At 52.9% G+C, this 15,997-nt stretch overlaps 6 protein-coding genes across 6 annotated transcripts; 2 read left to right on the top strand and 4 right to left on the bottom strand.

Moving 5' to 3' along the window:
- Positions 1–772: 772 nt before the first annotated feature.
- On the top strand, positions 773–1,264 carry Z520_09822 (uncharacterized protein; the record flags this gene model as incomplete). The annotated part of the gene is made up of 1 exon (XM_016780316.1): positions 773–1,264. One exon carries the CDS (start codon positions 773–775, stop codon positions 1,262–1,264), a length of 492 nt encoding a protein of 163 aa, XP_016628559.1.
- A 409-nt stretch (positions 1,265–1,673) lies between these two features.
- Z520_09823 (uncharacterized protein) lies at positions 1,674–3,581 on the bottom strand (the record flags this gene model as incomplete). Its single annotated transcript, XM_016780317.1, has 5 exons — positions 1,674–2,376; positions 2,448–2,666; positions 2,728–2,927; positions 3,007–3,187; positions 3,277–3,581. 5 exons carry the CDS (start codon positions 3,579–3,581, stop codon positions 1,674–1,676), a joined length of 1,608 nt encoding a protein of 535 aa, XP_016628560.1.
- A 637-nt stretch (positions 3,582–4,218) lies between these two features.
- Z520_09824 (uncharacterized protein) lies at positions 4,219–7,480 on the bottom strand (the record flags this gene model as incomplete). The annotated part of the gene is made up of 6 exons (XM_016780318.1): positions 4,219–6,816; positions 6,869–6,886; positions 6,936–6,983; positions 7,035–7,175; positions 7,223–7,273; positions 7,328–7,480. The coding sequence occupies 6 exons, from the start codon at positions 7,478–7,480 to the stop codon at positions 4,219–4,221; spliced, it is 3,009 nt and encodes a 1,002-aa protein (XP_016628561.1).
- A 1,625-nt stretch (positions 7,481–9,105) lies between these two features.
- On the top strand, positions 9,106–9,993 carry Z520_09825 (uncharacterized protein; the record flags this gene model as incomplete). Its single annotated transcript, XM_016780319.1, has 1 exon — positions 9,106–9,993. One exon carries the CDS (start codon positions 9,106–9,108, stop codon positions 9,991–9,993), a length of 888 nt encoding a protein of 295 aa, XP_016628562.1.
- A 1,124-nt stretch (positions 9,994–11,117) lies between these two features.
- Positions 11,118–12,097, bottom strand: Z520_09826 (ADP,ATP carrier protein; the record flags this gene model as incomplete). The annotated part of the gene is made up of 4 exons (XM_016780320.1): positions 11,118–11,167; positions 11,220–11,355; positions 11,418–11,748; positions 11,808–12,097. The coding sequence occupies 4 exons, from the start codon at positions 12,095–12,097 to the stop codon at positions 11,118–11,120; spliced, it is 807 nt and encodes a 268-aa protein (XP_016628563.1).
- A 1,542-nt stretch (positions 12,098–13,639) lies between these two features.
- Z520_09827 (uncharacterized protein) lies at positions 13,640–15,526 on the bottom strand (the record flags this gene model as incomplete). Its single annotated transcript, XM_016780321.1, has 2 exons — positions 13,640–15,324; positions 15,385–15,526. The coding sequence occupies 2 exons, from the start codon at positions 15,524–15,526 to the stop codon at positions 13,640–13,642; spliced, it is 1,827 nt and encodes a 608-aa protein (XP_016628564.1).
- Between the last annotated feature and the right edge of the window lie 471 nt (positions 15,527–15,997).

Genomic DNA, 15,997 nt, shown 5'->3' on the forward strand with positions numbered 1-15,997 from the left:
CATGGATCATGGCATCATGCAAAATAGAGAGGGACGCCCGGGAGTAGGTCGCAAACGTGAAGGATATCCACCCACCAAACCTTGATATCTGGAGTCCCCTGGACACTGAATCAATAACGAGTATTGCCTCTCAATTTGAGCTTGAATCAGTGGACGGTAGCAAGGGAGAGCCAACAACAGAGGAATACCGGTCGGGAGCTGGATACGGTGCGGGCGTCGATGTTGACAGAGATCTGGGACAATTCCGGTGTGTCGCCTCGCCAAAGCCGCAATCAAGGCCACGACTGCAGGTGCTGTCACAAAAACAAATGCGAGACAATCAAATAAGTCGAGAGGGTGTCTATAGCTACTTAAAGTAGGATAATCGTGATCACAATCTCAAGTCCATGTCCTCCGTCTCCGTCTGTGTTTCCGTATTCGTATTTGGCGCAGTGCCCAAGCACCCGAGGCCGTTTTATGCTGATGGTGATGATGCAACCACTGCATGCATGAAAAAGACCATCCGTCCACTGACGTATTCCTGCTGTCGCTGGTGAACAAGCCGTCCCCCTCAAAGTCAAATCAAATCCCAGCACATTCCATCAGAGAGACCAAAGACATCGTCCACAGATTGATTTGTCCGGAGACTCTGGATCATCGAGGCCTGATTGATCAAATCGCAAGGAACCCCAATTTCCTTGACCATCAAAACCCAGTCTAAAACCCCTCTTTGACAAATATACCAGGTTCCGCTCCGCTCAACAAGACAAACGCAAGAAAAGAAACAAACAAAATGGACACCAACATCTCCGCCTCGACGTGGCGCGCGCTCGGCCTGACCGTGGCGGCGACGTACATGGGCCTGGGGACGTTCGCGATCACCTGCCCCGTGCTGGCGGGCAAGTCGTTCGGGCTGTACCCGCACTCGTCGGCGCGGCTGGGGAGCGCGAGCTCGGCGGCGCCCCCAGGCTCCAACGCCAACCCGACCAAGAGCAGCACGGCGCCGCCGGAGCACGCCAACGCCGACGTGGCCAACCACGCCGCGGCGGTGACGACCTCGATGGCCCTGCTGGGCGCGCGGGACCTGAGCATCGGCATCGCGCTGGCCAAGTTCGGCGCCGACGGCAAACTGCGCGACATGGGCACCCTCATCCTCTCCGGCATGGTTCTCTGTGTCGTCGACGTCTACCATATCTGGCGCCTCAGGGGGCCGGGTTGGGGCGCTGCGTTCGCTGCGGGCGCGGGACTCTGGGTTGGTATTGGGGTCGGGTTGGTGCAGGTGTAGTTCTTTCAGCTACTTGGCTAGCTGCTGGAGAGAGAGCTCGGAAAGGTACCTGGTGAATTCAGGCTTGGTTGGCTTCGATGCAGAGGAGAGGGTGGGTCGGTGTAAATACGATTCGTCACACGATGACGACGAGGGCAGAGGAAAAAAGCGGTCATGTTCCAGATTCGATCACTGGGATCATTGCACTCAATTAGTAATTACCTCTGCTATATCTATCCTGCCAAACAAGGAAAAAGGTAGAATCTCTTCTCCCCTGCTTCCGCAAGCCTGGTGACTTGACGACTTTCCTTTTATTCCTAATTTCGTTCAAATCCGATCATCTAATCCGATAGCCAGAGTCATTAATCCATCATGTGCTGTTCGGTCCCAAATTACCTGCTCCTTGCCGCCAACTGAGAGCCATTTCGGGTTATTGGACATGCTGCTGCTGCTGCTCCTCCTTCGGAGGCGCCTCCTCTTCCCTCCTCGACAACGCTTCCGCTTTCATCTCCACCTCGGTCTTGTACGTCTTGAAGTGGCGCGCGGGGATCTTCTTAACGAACATCTCGTCGAGTTCCTCGTAAGACCGCCGCGCCGTCTCGGGCTGGTACCACCAGAGGAGAACGAAGCAAGGGATGGAGAAGCCGCCAAAGATAAAGCCTACTTTCCCGCCCAGGTTCGCCTCGTCCGGGTTGAAGAGGTAGGGCAGCACGAAGCTCCAGATGAGCCCGAAGCAGCTCTGTGTCGCGAGGCCGACGGCCATGGTCTTGACTCGCAGCCGCGCCGTGGCCACTTCGGTCAGGAAGGTGTACGCCGTCGACCCGATGGTGAGGCTGTACAACCACGAGTAGAGCTGCACCATTGCGATTGCGCCTCTCAGCTCATTGCGGCTGCCCCCGACGGCCAACCCTCCCATGATCCAGAGCAGGATCGTCAGAGCCAGAGTGCCGTAGACTGTCAAGTTGCGGCGTCCGACCCTTTCGACTAGGTAACACGCCATGACACTGCCCACCATTGCCAGAACCTGCTGCGTGACGAGGAGTCGGAAGGACATGTCTGTGCTGTAGCCCGCCAACTGAGCGTAGTAGGTCGAATACAGGCCCGTGAAGATGGCGCCGACGAAAATCTCTACCCTAGAACCTCGAGTCAGCAGAAGTGTTACCTCTCCATCCATCCAAAAAGGGCGAGCTCAGACGAAACCTACGAGAGAGGCGCAATGGCCACGATTGTCCTGCGGAGGTTCGACTTGCGGAACAACTCAAAGTAAGTGACCCCCTCGGTCTCGCTGCGGATTTCCTCCAGCGTGACTCGGATGCTCGCGAGACGTTTCGCATCTTCCCCATCCGACTTGGAATAGCCGAGGCGGCGCAGTGATTTCAATGCTTTGTCTTCTTGGCCCTTGCTCAAAAGCCACCACGGCGACCTGGAGCGTAGTAATTTTTCATCAGCAGCTGGTCAGAATGAACGGCTTTGGAGCGGCTTACTCGGGCATAAACCAGACGAAAGCAGCGGCAATGCCAGCGAAGCCGAACTGGCTACAGAAGACCGCCCTGTAGGCCCACCTACTGGTATAGGACCCTGTACCGTTGATGATGAGGGCCACAGTCAAGGAACCGGCTCCGGCCGAGAAGGCCATCAGGACGGTAGATAGACCGCGGAGAGCCAGAGGTGCAATCTGTGCCTTCTGTTAGGAGATAATGTCGGAGAAAGGGCAGATGGGACGAGAGGGTAAGCCATGCCTCGCCAATGTAGGTGCCGCTGACAGACTCGATCGAGGCGACGGCCAATCCATTTAACAGCTTCCCGGTCAAGAAAAGCGCTTTGCTTGTGGCCACAAATTCCATGGTCACCGAAGCCAAGGAAAGGGCGAGGGCGAGGATGAGGGTGTTGCGACGGCCGATGTAGTCGGCTATTTGACCCGTAGCCAACGCTCCGATAACTCGACTACACGCCACCGTGATCAGTCAATTGGTTTCTCCCATATAGATATGAAAAGGCAGGTCATAGTGACAGGGTGCGATGAGAAAACATACGTTGCAATTGGCGCGCCGCTGAAAGCCGACTGCCACGAGGCCGCGAGGACATAGTTGCCCGCGAAGGACGAGCCAAAGTCCTTCCTGAACTGCGGAATGCTCAGCACATTGTACGAGGCCTGGTCTTCGACGGCGACGACCAGGATCGTCCACACAGCGTACAGGCACCAGGCGAATGCCCAGGGGTTCTTGCGGATTGCTTGGAGGCGGCTGTGCGAACGATCTTCGTGGTTGGCAAGGCGTGCTAGGTGGTCTTCATAGTCGATCTCCTCCCCCCGAATGACAGCACTCTCAGACTTTGGCATGGCGTGGCTGCATTCGGGCGATGAGAGACGAGAAAATAATAACATCCTAGGAAAGAAACTAGCAAGAGGTTCCTCGAATGACTAAAGTCTGGGATATATACATATTTCAAGTTGCATCTGGCCAGCCTTGCAGCCAGATTCACACCTAGATTCGGCCACCCATGGGCAAAATCGAAGCTGCGCTTATTAATATCACGAGTATTCGAATTGGGCAATAGACAACAGATTTGGTGGATTTCGAGACCCGCGTGCTTCCACCTACTCTGGGTTATTGCCACTGGGATTTGATGCTTACACATGCCGGTGCTGGGCCACTCCCTTTATCCCAATACACCCCATGTGAAAACACAACCTGCACATCGCTTGAGCTCGTCTGCAATTCAGTGACTGTGTCTATTCAATGCCCCATCTCACCTATACGATGATGAAACCATGATCCCTACACAACCCCGCCAGTCCATACCCCAGCCGCAATGCAAATCACTTCAGAACACCGCCCTTCCTTCGGATGTCTTTTTGTTTTTCTCCCCATCCGCTACATGAGGGTCCGTGTCCCCATTGTTTTCGTTAATAAAGTCATCAATCGCTGTGAGTAACCTTGAGCCTTCTTTGAGTCCGCTTCTATCAAGCATGTTTCTCACATGTCGACCGTTTCGTTGAATCGTAGAACGCCGTTCGTCTTCATAACCCCGTTCACGCCATCCGGTATCATCGCGAATCCCGAGCTCTGCGATTGTCCCTGCAAATGAGATTGCTGTTGGCCCCCATTATCGTCATCCGCCGAGGCATCGGATACAAGCACCAGCCCTGCTTGCTTGATAGTCTCTGTCAAAGCAGGCACCATCTGTAAAATCCGTGCCGAGCAAGTCAACCCCATAAAGTTGTTCAGCTGTGCCAAGCGCGCAGACTCTTTAATCGAAGTGCCTCGTCGGGAGGCAGGTTGGAGTATATTCGCAGATGAATGGTACGAGCTCTGCACACCGCCCAAATCGTTGCAGAGTAAGACAGGGAAGTTTGGCTGCTTCCAGTTCAGGGCAGTGCAGATATTGCTGTTGAATGAAGAGAATACGATAGATCGAGTCAGATCTGGGCCTTGTGCGCGTAAGGCTCTGGCATGATCGAAGACTTCGGTCAGAATTGCATCGGCGAAGGTGTTAATGTCAATGTTGGAATAGACTCCCAGATTGATATCTTCATGGTTGGTTGGATATAGAATGTGCAGGTTGAGGTTGATATGTGCCGGTACTGCGGCCAGAATCTCTCGGAGGGCGAAGACCGAGCCAGAAAGTCGATCTCGCCATTCAATGATATCCACACTCTCCAGTGTCGGTGTCCCGTCACTGTTGAGAAGACCACTCGTCAAGCCAAGTCTCATGAGTACCTCATACTTGAGCTGACACAGCGAGACGTCGAGGTTGTTGTACGTCACGAAATAAGATGGGTAGCTCACTGGAACACCGTCCCTGGTAAGCTGTATTGTTAGTCTGAGGTAATCTCCAGAGAGACTTGAGCCTGTAACTAGTCCGCTGTGATCGTCTAGAGCGCTTGTAGCTTTCCAGTACGGGGCGAATTGCGTGATCTCAAGTGGTGTACCATTGTACGGCTTGATGACTTGGAAATCGAACTGTATCTGGCCCACTGACCGGAGTCTGGGGTCAAATAGTGGAAGACAGCAGGTGCCAGCGCTGCTTTCGATCGCCCGAAAAACGTCAGGAAGGGCGACTGACTTGGCTATCACTTTGGATCCGAAGGTTGGGTAGATCTCGAAATCCACAGAGAAAGTGCTGAGGTTGTCCACTTGAAAGTAGACTGACCTAGCGTCCTCCTGTATAGGCAGCATTAGATTACGAGGAATGAGGTCGGACGTTTTCGAAGAAATGGTCAAGCGGGCGGCAGGATACCTTGCTTCGTTGAAAAATTGTATGGCTTTCGACGTCCGGTCAAAGTTGAGGGCGATGAAGGTTTTCGTGTCGAGGAAGTTGTGTCCATAGCGGCGCAGAGGGATGATGGGTGGCGGCAGGGATAGATCAGGTATACCATCGGCATCGGCTCCTGTAGGCTCTTCCGGCGTGATCTCCATAGCCAACATCTGGCTGTGGGGAGGGACCACGGCGCCCAACATAGTGGAAGATCTGCGTTCGGCGCGATGGTGGCTGCTTTGCGCCCAAAGAAGTTCCATGCATTCCAAATTACCTTCCCATGTTGCATAATACATTGCTGTGAGGCCCTTTTCGTCCAGTGCCTCGGGATCAGCACTGTTTTCAAGCAGCGCCCGCAAGCACTCGACTCGACCCTCGCTTGCTGCATGGAAAAGTGGCGTCCATTGGTACAACTTGTCGCGCTGATTTAGATCCGCCCCATGCTGCCGTAACAGAAGAAGAAGATCGGCTTTTTCGCTCGATCGGGCGACGAGATGTTGGGGGAAAAGACCCTCTGCGTCAGGAAGAAGTTTTGCGTTTCTTTCCAACAGCAGAGCTGCAACTTCGATAGATCCATGTTGACAGGCCAAGTTCAAGGGAATGTGATCCGCGTCAGATTGTGGGTCGATTCTCGCGTTGTTGGCAAGGAGAAGGCGAACACAATCGACTCGGTGCCGCACAATGCTGTGGATCAACGGCGTAAAGTTGTCATGATCTTTCATGTCGATAGTGTTCGGCCCTGCTGCCAACAATTTCTCGACCATTGCAAGGCGTCCTCTCAAGCATGCATAGTGCAATGGTACCCTGCCGTATACATCCAAACGCGTAAGGTCAACTCCATGGCTGAGACCATAGTCCAATGCAATGTCTTTGCCATAGATTGCAGCTTCGTGTAGACAATTCCGTTCGTTGATGTCATCCTCGGCATGAATATCGACAAGGTCTGAGTGTAGGAATAAGTTCAAAGAATCGTCGGGTGCTTCAGAGATTGTCGCAAGGAATATTCTGGTGAAACGATCGCGTGCGTCTGGAGAGGTGCCCAATCTCGCAAACCATTCGCGTAGGGCGGCAGTGTTACCTGCGGCTGAGGCCTGAAGGATTTGAATATCGATGTCGCTTTCTTCCGTGCCCACACGTTGTCCAATCATGCGATCTTGTTGCCTAGATACCTCATACTGAATGTTTTCACCCTCAGCCCATGCCTCCAAATCGAGTCTTGCCGTTGTTGCTCGGTCTGCGAGGTCGCGCAGTACATCGCGATTGAAGCACGGTTGGATTTCGACGGCTCGTTGGAGGTAGATCTCTTTCGTTCTTGACTGTCACTGGTGTCAGCTCATCTCAGAGGTGTGGTTGCAGATGGTGGACCACCTTTGACGTTTTGTCCCACTACAAGATATCAGTCCCTGACGCAAAATAAGTGAGAGGTCAAACAGACCTTCTTCAGAATTTTTGAAATTGCGGTTTCGTTGACTTCAACAAATTGCTGCAGCACGTCAGCCAACAGGTACCCTCTCAAGGACACACTCTTTCACACTTGAAGTTTGTTGAGATCATTGTCAAATTGTTGGAAACCCTCGACCAAGGTGGCGAAGCTGGCAGAGAGTCTCGAGCTCGCAGCTATTCTTGCTTGAATCACTCTTTTCTTATCAAGCAATGTTTTGAGACGAAGCGAAAACTGGGCCAGGTCAGAGGCCAGTTTGCAATGAGAAAGGTTTTCTATACCTCTGCCTCTTTCTGGAGATAAAAGACGTTGACTTTTTCTATCTCACGTTCCTACAACTGGCATCAGAGAGGGTGCGAAAGTACGGGAGATGATTATGCGCCCACCAGCCGAAAAAAGAAAACTTCTTTATTCGCCCTGAGAGCGGCCTGTGCGTCGAGAGTGGTGGGACCTCCTTGGGCACTAATGGTAGGGGTAGCACTGAGTTGCTTGATGAGCTGGAGGACATGGTGAGCAGAGCCTTCTCTCAAGGAATACATAAGCTTTGTCACACCCTTTTGAGGGCCTTGTAATTGAGAAAACTGGCCGCATATTCAGGAAGATCCAACTGCTGGCGTTGGATCTGCTTGCCGAATTTCCTGATCGGATTAGTGCCAGGTATGAGAGGAATCAAAGAGAACTTTACATGTTTGGTGGTGAGAGGGTATAAAAAGGAAGACCTGAATGCCACTAATACGAATAGAGTCGACCCTGGCAAGGCTCTTTCCTGGGTGGCCCCCGCGTGGCTGGCGATGGTACTTTTTCCAGGTGTGTTAGCGAATAGAAGGACCACTCTGCGACGGTCGAGGAGGCGGTATATGTGACATTGGGCGATGCAAGGAGCGGTGGGAGAAGGCCGTTCAAGGCGAGGCTAGAACGGTGGAAGGGTTCCTTCAGTGAGTTGGATGTGTTTTGATGCGAGCTGGTAGTGCTGGCTCCCAATGTCGAAATTTTCGGTACCAGGGTTGGCCCAGACGTCAGGCTTTCGTTTTAGGGCTCACAAGACCGTGTGTTCGTACGATAGCACAAGGGACCAGTTGGCGCAGAGAGTGCATGAACCGAGTTGAGATGCGCCTGGCCGGATGAGCGAATCAAGGGACACCAATCAAGCACGCGGTGGCTTCGGGGGAGCAGTCGTGACGCTGTCAGATGGTTGGAGGAGACGCCTGGAAGCCTGGTAACCCTGTAACCCTGTACTCGGTACTAATCATGTACAGATCACAGCCCCAAATTGGAGTGAGTGACAACGGGTGACAGTAGTAGAGATGAGTCGCAGTAAGGCGCGCATAGCACTCGGCCTGTTCGCGAAGGAATTGTGGTGAACTCGTGCATGTGCTCGTCCTTGTCGCTCTGGATCGACGGATCAAAGTGACTGCACTAGTATAGGAATTTTCCGGGCGCCTCCCATGCTCCGAGTCATGCAGTGTGCGCACAGCCAATCACAACCAGCTGCCGGAAGCACGTCTTGGCAGCCTTGGCAGGCAATAGAGTTGGCCGGCTTGGCACGTCCCCGGCCTCCGCGTCGCTCTTTAGTCTCTTTAGTCGCTCGCTCACCGTAAACGGCCTCCGCATTCTTTGTGTCACCATATCCTCCTGCTTTTGGATTCGCTGAGGTTCAGCCTCTGTGTACAGTTACTGAAAACAGAAGCGTTTGTCACAGATAGAGGAAGCCCTTTCCGGGAACTACCTGCATATTGTACGGGAAAGGTGTCGAATCAAAGATCGTGCGCATGCCTTGGACAAAGACCCTTTGTTCCACTTACTCTCGTTAAAGGTCATCTCCATCTCTGCAACGCGTACCCCGTTGCGCGGTTAGTGATGTTGGTATTCGAGGTTCAAGGGAGTCGTCATTGATCGTTCCACCCGTCGTTCGTCCTTCGATGACGCCAGCCCTTCACGAATACATCCCTTGAACATTCGAGCACAAACGCACAGTCGGTCAAACGTCTCAGCTACAAAAGACGAGAAAGAGTATACTAGTTTGTACTTTGTCACTTCTTTACTATTTCTTTCTGCCACCTGATCTCCTTCATTCTCTCGCCTCAAAGACAAGAGGACGCCTGATCCCACAACTCTAGGAACAGGGGAATACATACCACCGCGTCGCCTGCAGCGCCCTGCAGCAATGGCCCCAATACCAGTCCATACCGCCTCGCCAATAAACGCCAACTCCGCCTCCAATCCTTTCGGCGCGTCCTCACCCAGCGCTGCGGCGGCTCGCTATACGCCTTTAGACGATGAAGGGCAGCGGCCGACTTCCACAGAGCCATCCGGTCTCTCGCTCTTGCAGCAGCCTGCGCGACCTGGCGCACCAGCAGTTCCGCAACCGACCAACACATTAGCGAGTACCTACAACAATAGGTACGAACCGACAGCCACTTCAACCAACACAACCGCCACGTCCGACAACAGTCCTCCACCGCCGCAACCAGGCGCGGTACCTTCACCTTCCGCCAGTCCCTTTTCACCCACCCCCAGCGCACCCCTTCCACCACGGCCCCTAGAAATCCCCAACCATCAACAATGGATGCCACCGCACGCATCACCACAGCGCCAAACAGCTGTCCCTGTACAGGCACAGACCCCAACACACTCCCGCCCGCTGCCCATGCAATCCCCGTCGTCGGCCGTCTACACGTCGTACACGCCTACGCGTTCCATACCACCCGCAGGCGTGACCTCGACCGCCACGGGCCCCAGCCACAGTAGCTACCCACAACCCCAGGACCTCTCCCACCCCCCGGGCTATCAACAGGACCACCACAGCTCCTTTGACGACAAACCCGTCGAATCATGCCAAGAGAACGACTACCGCGCCTCACTATCCCCACTTTCATACTCCAAAAGAGGCGGCATATTGGACGGCGAATGGAGCTTTGGCTCGCAGAATGGTGGTGACTCGAATGGCACGGTGGTGCAGACAGCCATGTCGTGGGCGAAAGCCGCGGGGAAAAGGCTGAGCGAGACGGAAAGGCAGATCTGGAAGCATATCAATGGGGAGGATGATACCTAAAGAGCCAAGGCAAAAGCAAAGCCCCGCAAAAGCATCCCTTAGTTGCGGGTGCACGAGGTCTCTCTTCCGATCGAGACAAGAGTGGTTGCATGGTTTGAATGGGTCGACACCCTATGGGGAAGTACAAATAGGATGAAGGCGCTTGGGGGGCCCGGAATGATTTTGCGAATGGCAGGATTTTCTCGCACAAAAGCCTATGTGCATGGCGGAACTGGGATCGGTGGTATGGATACAGTCTCTTGTTCCTGTTGCGAGTACCGAGTACTGGGAGTTTTGCCGGGCAACAAAGAATCGGCTTGTATTACTTAGTCCTCTCCGTACCAGGATCAGCATGAGCACCTGGCGAGCAGGGTATCTAATGTACTCGTAGACGCATCAATTGAGGACCAACACAAAACACCTGCCAATCACTCCTTACTTTCCCCTTTTCTGTGAGAGGGATACTCAAACTGAAAGAAGAAGACTGTTGACTGTGGGATGGTGGCAGCTTAGAGATGGAGAGAGAGAGAGGGAGATTGGTAGATGAAGGGCTTCTCTCGATTGGTGGACCGGATCAATAGTATTGTACTACAGCTCGCAAGCGAACCAACAAACACGCTTGCTGACCTGCAAGGAAATCAATCCTGCCAGGGGAATTGTCGGGTGGGTGCCGGGTGTGGATAAAGAGGGATCGAAAGAAACAAAAGAATCAGACATAGCCCGAAAAGCTGGCAGATGGAGCAAAAGTGAGATGATTTTGCAAACACAAAGGCCGAGGCAGTAAGGTACAATTAGCAGACCGGAGTGGAAGGAGGAAAACGAAAGGATGCTGTGTAAAGCAAGAAACCCCATTGCATATTGTGAACAAAACCCCCAACGAAGGTTCAACGTGGCCATTTTCCTCCGTCAATCCCCCGTTTGTGTCGTCTCTATTTGCAAAATGTGTTTCGTGTCTCTCTCGACTCGGTCCGCCCACCCTGCTGGCTGCTCCGGCGAACCTCTCACCATGTCATCGTACAGTCTCGCACCACCTTTTGAGCCTCCCAACTGAAGGCGCGCTATTACCCCATGCTTCCCCGGTTACACCATTTGATGCGATTGGAACAGTCGCTTGTCGGAATCGTCGCAATCAAGTGACGAGGCGCTTAGCCAGAACCGCCCTTGAACTTCTTGCCGAACATGAGAAGTTGGACCTCTGTCAGGTTTGTTAGCACGAGATATATCACAAGAACAGAATTGAGACATACGGTCGTAGATGGAGAGCACACCGGCACCAGCAACACCACGGAGAATGTTGGCACCAGCACCCTTGAAGAAGGATCGGATACCCTCAGCAGCCATGATCTTCTGGGCAGCATCGAACGAGCTCTTGTACTTGACGGCCTGCGCAGTGCGGTTAGACAAATTCGCGGATCCCAGAGGAATGTGAGAATTGATAAACTTACCTCACCGGACGTCATCATCATGCGACGACGGATGGTATCAAGAGGGTAGGAAGCGATACCGGCACCAGTGGTGACACCCCAGCCGAGCAAGAAAGAGGCCAAGAAGTTACCCTCGAGAGGACCGACCAAGAGAACGGGCTTGATAGAGTCGTACATGCCGAAGTACAGACCACGGTAGACGATGATACCAAGAACCGAAGGACCGAAACCACGGTAGAGACCGGCAATACCATCGGAGGCCAGGGTCTTGCGGTAGACATCGAGAAGACCGTTGAATTGACGGCCACCACCACCCTTGGCAGCGGATTTGGCATCGTTGGCAAGACGGGTACTGTGCGAGATTGAATGAGCAGACAGCCACAGGTAGTAAGATAGAGGCACGAGACATACCGAGCATAATCGAGGGAGTAGACGAAGAGGAGGGAAGTGGCACCGGCAGCACCACCAGAGGCCAAGTTACCGGCCATCCACTTCCAGTATCCATCACGCTCCTTCTTGAAGGCGAACATCGACTTGTAGGTGTCACGGAAGGCGAAGTTGAGCGCCTGGGTAGGGAAGTATCGGATAACGTTGGCAGTGTTACCTCTCCACAGAGCCATGACACCTTCGCTCTTCATGGTTCGGCTGAAGCAGTCAATGATACCATTGTACTTGCGGTCAAGACGACCGGCTTTGAGCATTTCATCCTAAACGTCATCGTAAGTCTTTGCGCTCATTCCGTGGCTCGTCGTGGTGTTATCATCGCATTGAGTATTTTTGATAAGAGCATTTTTCAAGGTGTGGTGGACCAAAATCTTTCGGATGTGGGAAGGAGTTTTGCAGGTGTCATGTAGATGTGTTGCATGGTATGGAGCAGGTAGAACATACCTGATTTTGGATCAAAAGCTTGACACGCTCAATGGGGGCGGCGGCAGTTTTCTGGAAAAATTTGTCAGTTTCATTTTCCCCTTCGACTACTCCTAGAACTGGAGCGCTACTCACCGAGACAGCGGCAGAAACACCACCCATCAAAAAGTCGACCACGAATCCTGGGGTCCAAAGTCAGTTCCTGTTGATCGTGGCTTCAAATCATCGGGTCGTCGAGCTGAGCGCCAGGGAGCTCTTCGAGTCCTAGACGTCGACATCAACGACGGTGAAGCCTTACCGGGCATGCCGAATATCGTCTTGGCCCCTTGATCCACGTCTCTAGAAGACAACAAGTCAGCTTTGTGTCCGTCTGAATTTGGCTCAGGGTTGGCTCGGATGCTGCCCGTGCAGCTCAGGGAGGCCGCCGGGTAACAGGAGCAGCTGCACAAGGGCACGAATTGACAGCGGATGGAGCGTAGACTAACCCTTTGGCCATCTTGACGGCGGTTATGAAGAACCGAGGACTATGATTGAGAGGAGAGAAAGGAAGAAAGTGATGGGTTGGACGCAAAAAAAAGATGCGAAGATGCGAAAGAGAGAGATGGAGGAAGTTTAGAAGCGGACAGGTATTTTTCAAAGGGATTGGGAGCTCGATTGGTGCTAAACCCGAAGCGGTAAGGGCCGGATCTCTCTCAGCATAACCGTCAATATGAGAAGCTGCTGGTGGGCAGCAGTGGGCGGCAGTGGGCACTGGGTGTGGCACTTTTCCCGAGCCACCAGCGAAATCTCAGCGCCGTCCGCCCCGGGCAATTATCGTCCGCAATCAAAAATTTGTCTCCGCTGAGCGAAAAAAAAGGACCGCTCACTGCACAGCAACCGGCTCGCCCGTGGCCCCTATCGCGCTGGCCCGGGGGAAGGGTGTCAAGCCCTGGCCAGCCACTGGACGGCACCTTCGGCTGCTTAAACAAATTCTCTCAGTCGTGCCCATTCTTCCGCCCATTTTGCCGCGAAGCAGTCTTGCTCCCTCGACGATCCACAGCTTCTCCAGAGATCTTCGGTGAAGATTAACCCGGCCACATGAGGCTCTTGAACACGAATAAGAGCTGACATTTTGTAATATCTCTCTCTGAGGGCGATGTTTTGTGCCTTGGATAGGAGACTTTTTGAAAGGGGACCCTCCCGGATAATGGCATACAGGGGCTCGATGACCGAGAAGTGAGGGATTCAGCCAGGAGCATGTGAAGCCGATCTATAGCCATTGCAAGAAATGGAGGCAAGGCTGAGAAGCATTCCTTTCGGCCTGGGCTAAGTGTGATCCCCTTTTCCTCCCGAGGTCCAGACATTCGAGATTCCCCATAACATCTCCACAATATTGTTCAGACAACTGTATCAACCTCTGTCTTCGACTTCTTGTTCCTTCTTCTCTTCTTTTTCTTCGTTCCCTCTGTTCTGATGTCTACTCCAGCTTCATCTTCCTCAGCCCTGTCTTCCCGGACCTCAGGCCGCGCAGGAATCAGATTGCTGGCTTGCAGTCCTTCTTCGTTGCCAAAGGTCTCCAACCGCCACTTCCTCAACCGTGCTTTCTTCCCCAGGTTCTTCGTGTCCTTGCGCTTCTTCTCCGGGTCGCGGAATGATGCCAGTTTCTTCAACCCCACAAATTCATTCAGTTGCTTGTCGTCAGCTAGCAGGATGTCCCTTGCAGTAAGGCCAAAACTCTTGGGCGATGTCTCACGGTATGTGAAGCCACCGGTCTTCTTGTTTGGTAGAGATGCATCCAGCTCCAGTTGTAGTTGGTCGGTCACCAGTTGTTCAATTATTCGCCGTTCTTTCTTTGTGTCCCGCTTGTCCTCTTGGACAGACTTCTTTCCTTTCTTCGCCTTCTTCGGAGGAGCGTCTTCATCGGTCAAACTGAAGTCCGCCTTATCACCTCCATCGAAATCAGGCACTATGTCCTTGATGTCAAGGTCGTCGTCAAATTTGGGCTTGCGAGGTTTCCGTTTCCTCCCATGTGTCTCGTCCTCGCTCGCAAGGTCTTCCTCAGCGTAGTACTCATCGCCAAAACGCTTGCGCATTTCCTCCTCCCATTTAGCGTCGTCCCAGTCGTCGTCAACCAGATGTGACCAATCCTCGGGCCGAATATCCTGGGTTTTAATACCAGCGGCCCGCTTAATCCTGCGCACCTTCTCTTCAAGCTCCTCAATTTTCAACTTGCGGAGACGGGCTTTCTCTTCTTTTCGCAGCTGCTTTTCAGCTTCTCTCTTTGCCTTCTCGGCTTCTCGCTTCTTTTGTCGGGGGTTCGCCTCTTGTCTCCGAACAGAGTATTTGGCAGCCAAGTCTCTCGCATGAGAGCGTAGCGTCTCGTTCGATTTTTCAGGATCCTCAAATCGCAGATTGTATGCCTCTTCAAACTCGTCTGCTCTTTTGTCTTCTTCGTCATCGTCCGACTCAAAAGGGTGGAGATTAGAAGGGTCGGGAGCCGCCCAAGCGCGCGAGGCCATGAAGTTTGACAAGAAAGTTTCAGGATCTTTGTCTGCGTTGTCAACGTCCAAAACAACGTCGGCTTTGGCCGACTTCTCCTTTCTCTTCGCAATGAGGAACTTATCCTCGCCCTCATCTTCTTCTTCGTCGTCGTCCTCCTCCGCGGCTGCGTTGATTTCTCCAATGATGGATTTCTTTAGCTGCTCTTGCTCTTGGTTGTACGTCAAAGGCACAGTGTCTTCCTCTTCCACTCCCGCATCACCCTTCAGTAGATTTTGCCTGTGGTAGTCCTGCAAGTGCATAGGTTTCTCCTTCCTTGCCTTCGCAATTGCCTCTTCCTCATCGTCGTCGTTGGTATAGAACGTGACAGACTGGTCGTAAACGCGGGGGTCTTTCGAGCGGATTGCGTTGAGTGTGGCCATGATCTCCGAGTCAAGAGCTTCCGTCACCAACTCCCCCTCATCTTCGGACTCACTGGTCGAGTCATCGTCCGAGTCAGTACCTTTGTCGTCACCGTCAAGAGATTCGTTGTCGCCGCGTTTACGTTTTCGGGACGTGGAGGATTTGCCGAGTTTTTCTTCTACTATGAAGAAAGTGTCAGCTTAACCATATTCCCATCATCAAGACGGAGAAGGATTTGTACATCTCTGCAATTCCTCTCGTTTCTTGTTGTGTTCGAAGCGGCGGGCATATGCCTCATTGACCTTGAGTTCGTCACTGGGTGGGACATCGGCGCCTCCATCTTCGCTGTCGGACGAGTCGCTGCTTAGCAATTCACGGGCCATGTTCTAGGATGCAGGTATGGTCAGGAGAACAGAAATTATACTAATGTAGCGGTTGATTGTGTCGGGCTGGCCTTAAGATTCTCGAAAAATTTCTCCGCATGCCACCCGATGGAATCTTGGCGTGAATCTCCGCATCTGGTTTGTCCTGCTGGCCCTGCAACAAGGCTGCCACGAAGACTCCTTATCCCAAAGTCCCTATTATCAGCACATTGCTTCTTGAATAGCACCATTGTCTCTAGTAGCTTGATCCAAGACTATATATCAATACGGAGAGACCTAGTTCCCTCTGGTCCTGGGGGCGCAATTGATACTCGAGGTGCGGATACTTCAAGCGCACGATAAAAGTAGCAGCTTTTTGGCCCATTGATGGCCTATGCTTATTTGCTATACGTAGGCATGCAGCTTCTATTTCTTTGTGAAACAAAGCATGCTCTGGTTTTCCCCCGCTTCTTAAAAGTGGAAGTCTCCATC

The sequence above is a fragment of the Fonsecaea multimorphosa genome (genome assembly GCF_000836435.1).
Source record: "Fonsecaea multimorphosa CBS 102226 unplaced genomic scaffold supercont1.26, whole genome shotgun sequence".
NCBI lineage: Eukaryota > Fungi > Ascomycota > Eurotiomycetes > Chaetothyriales > Herpotrichiellaceae > Fonsecaea > Fonsecaea multimorphosa.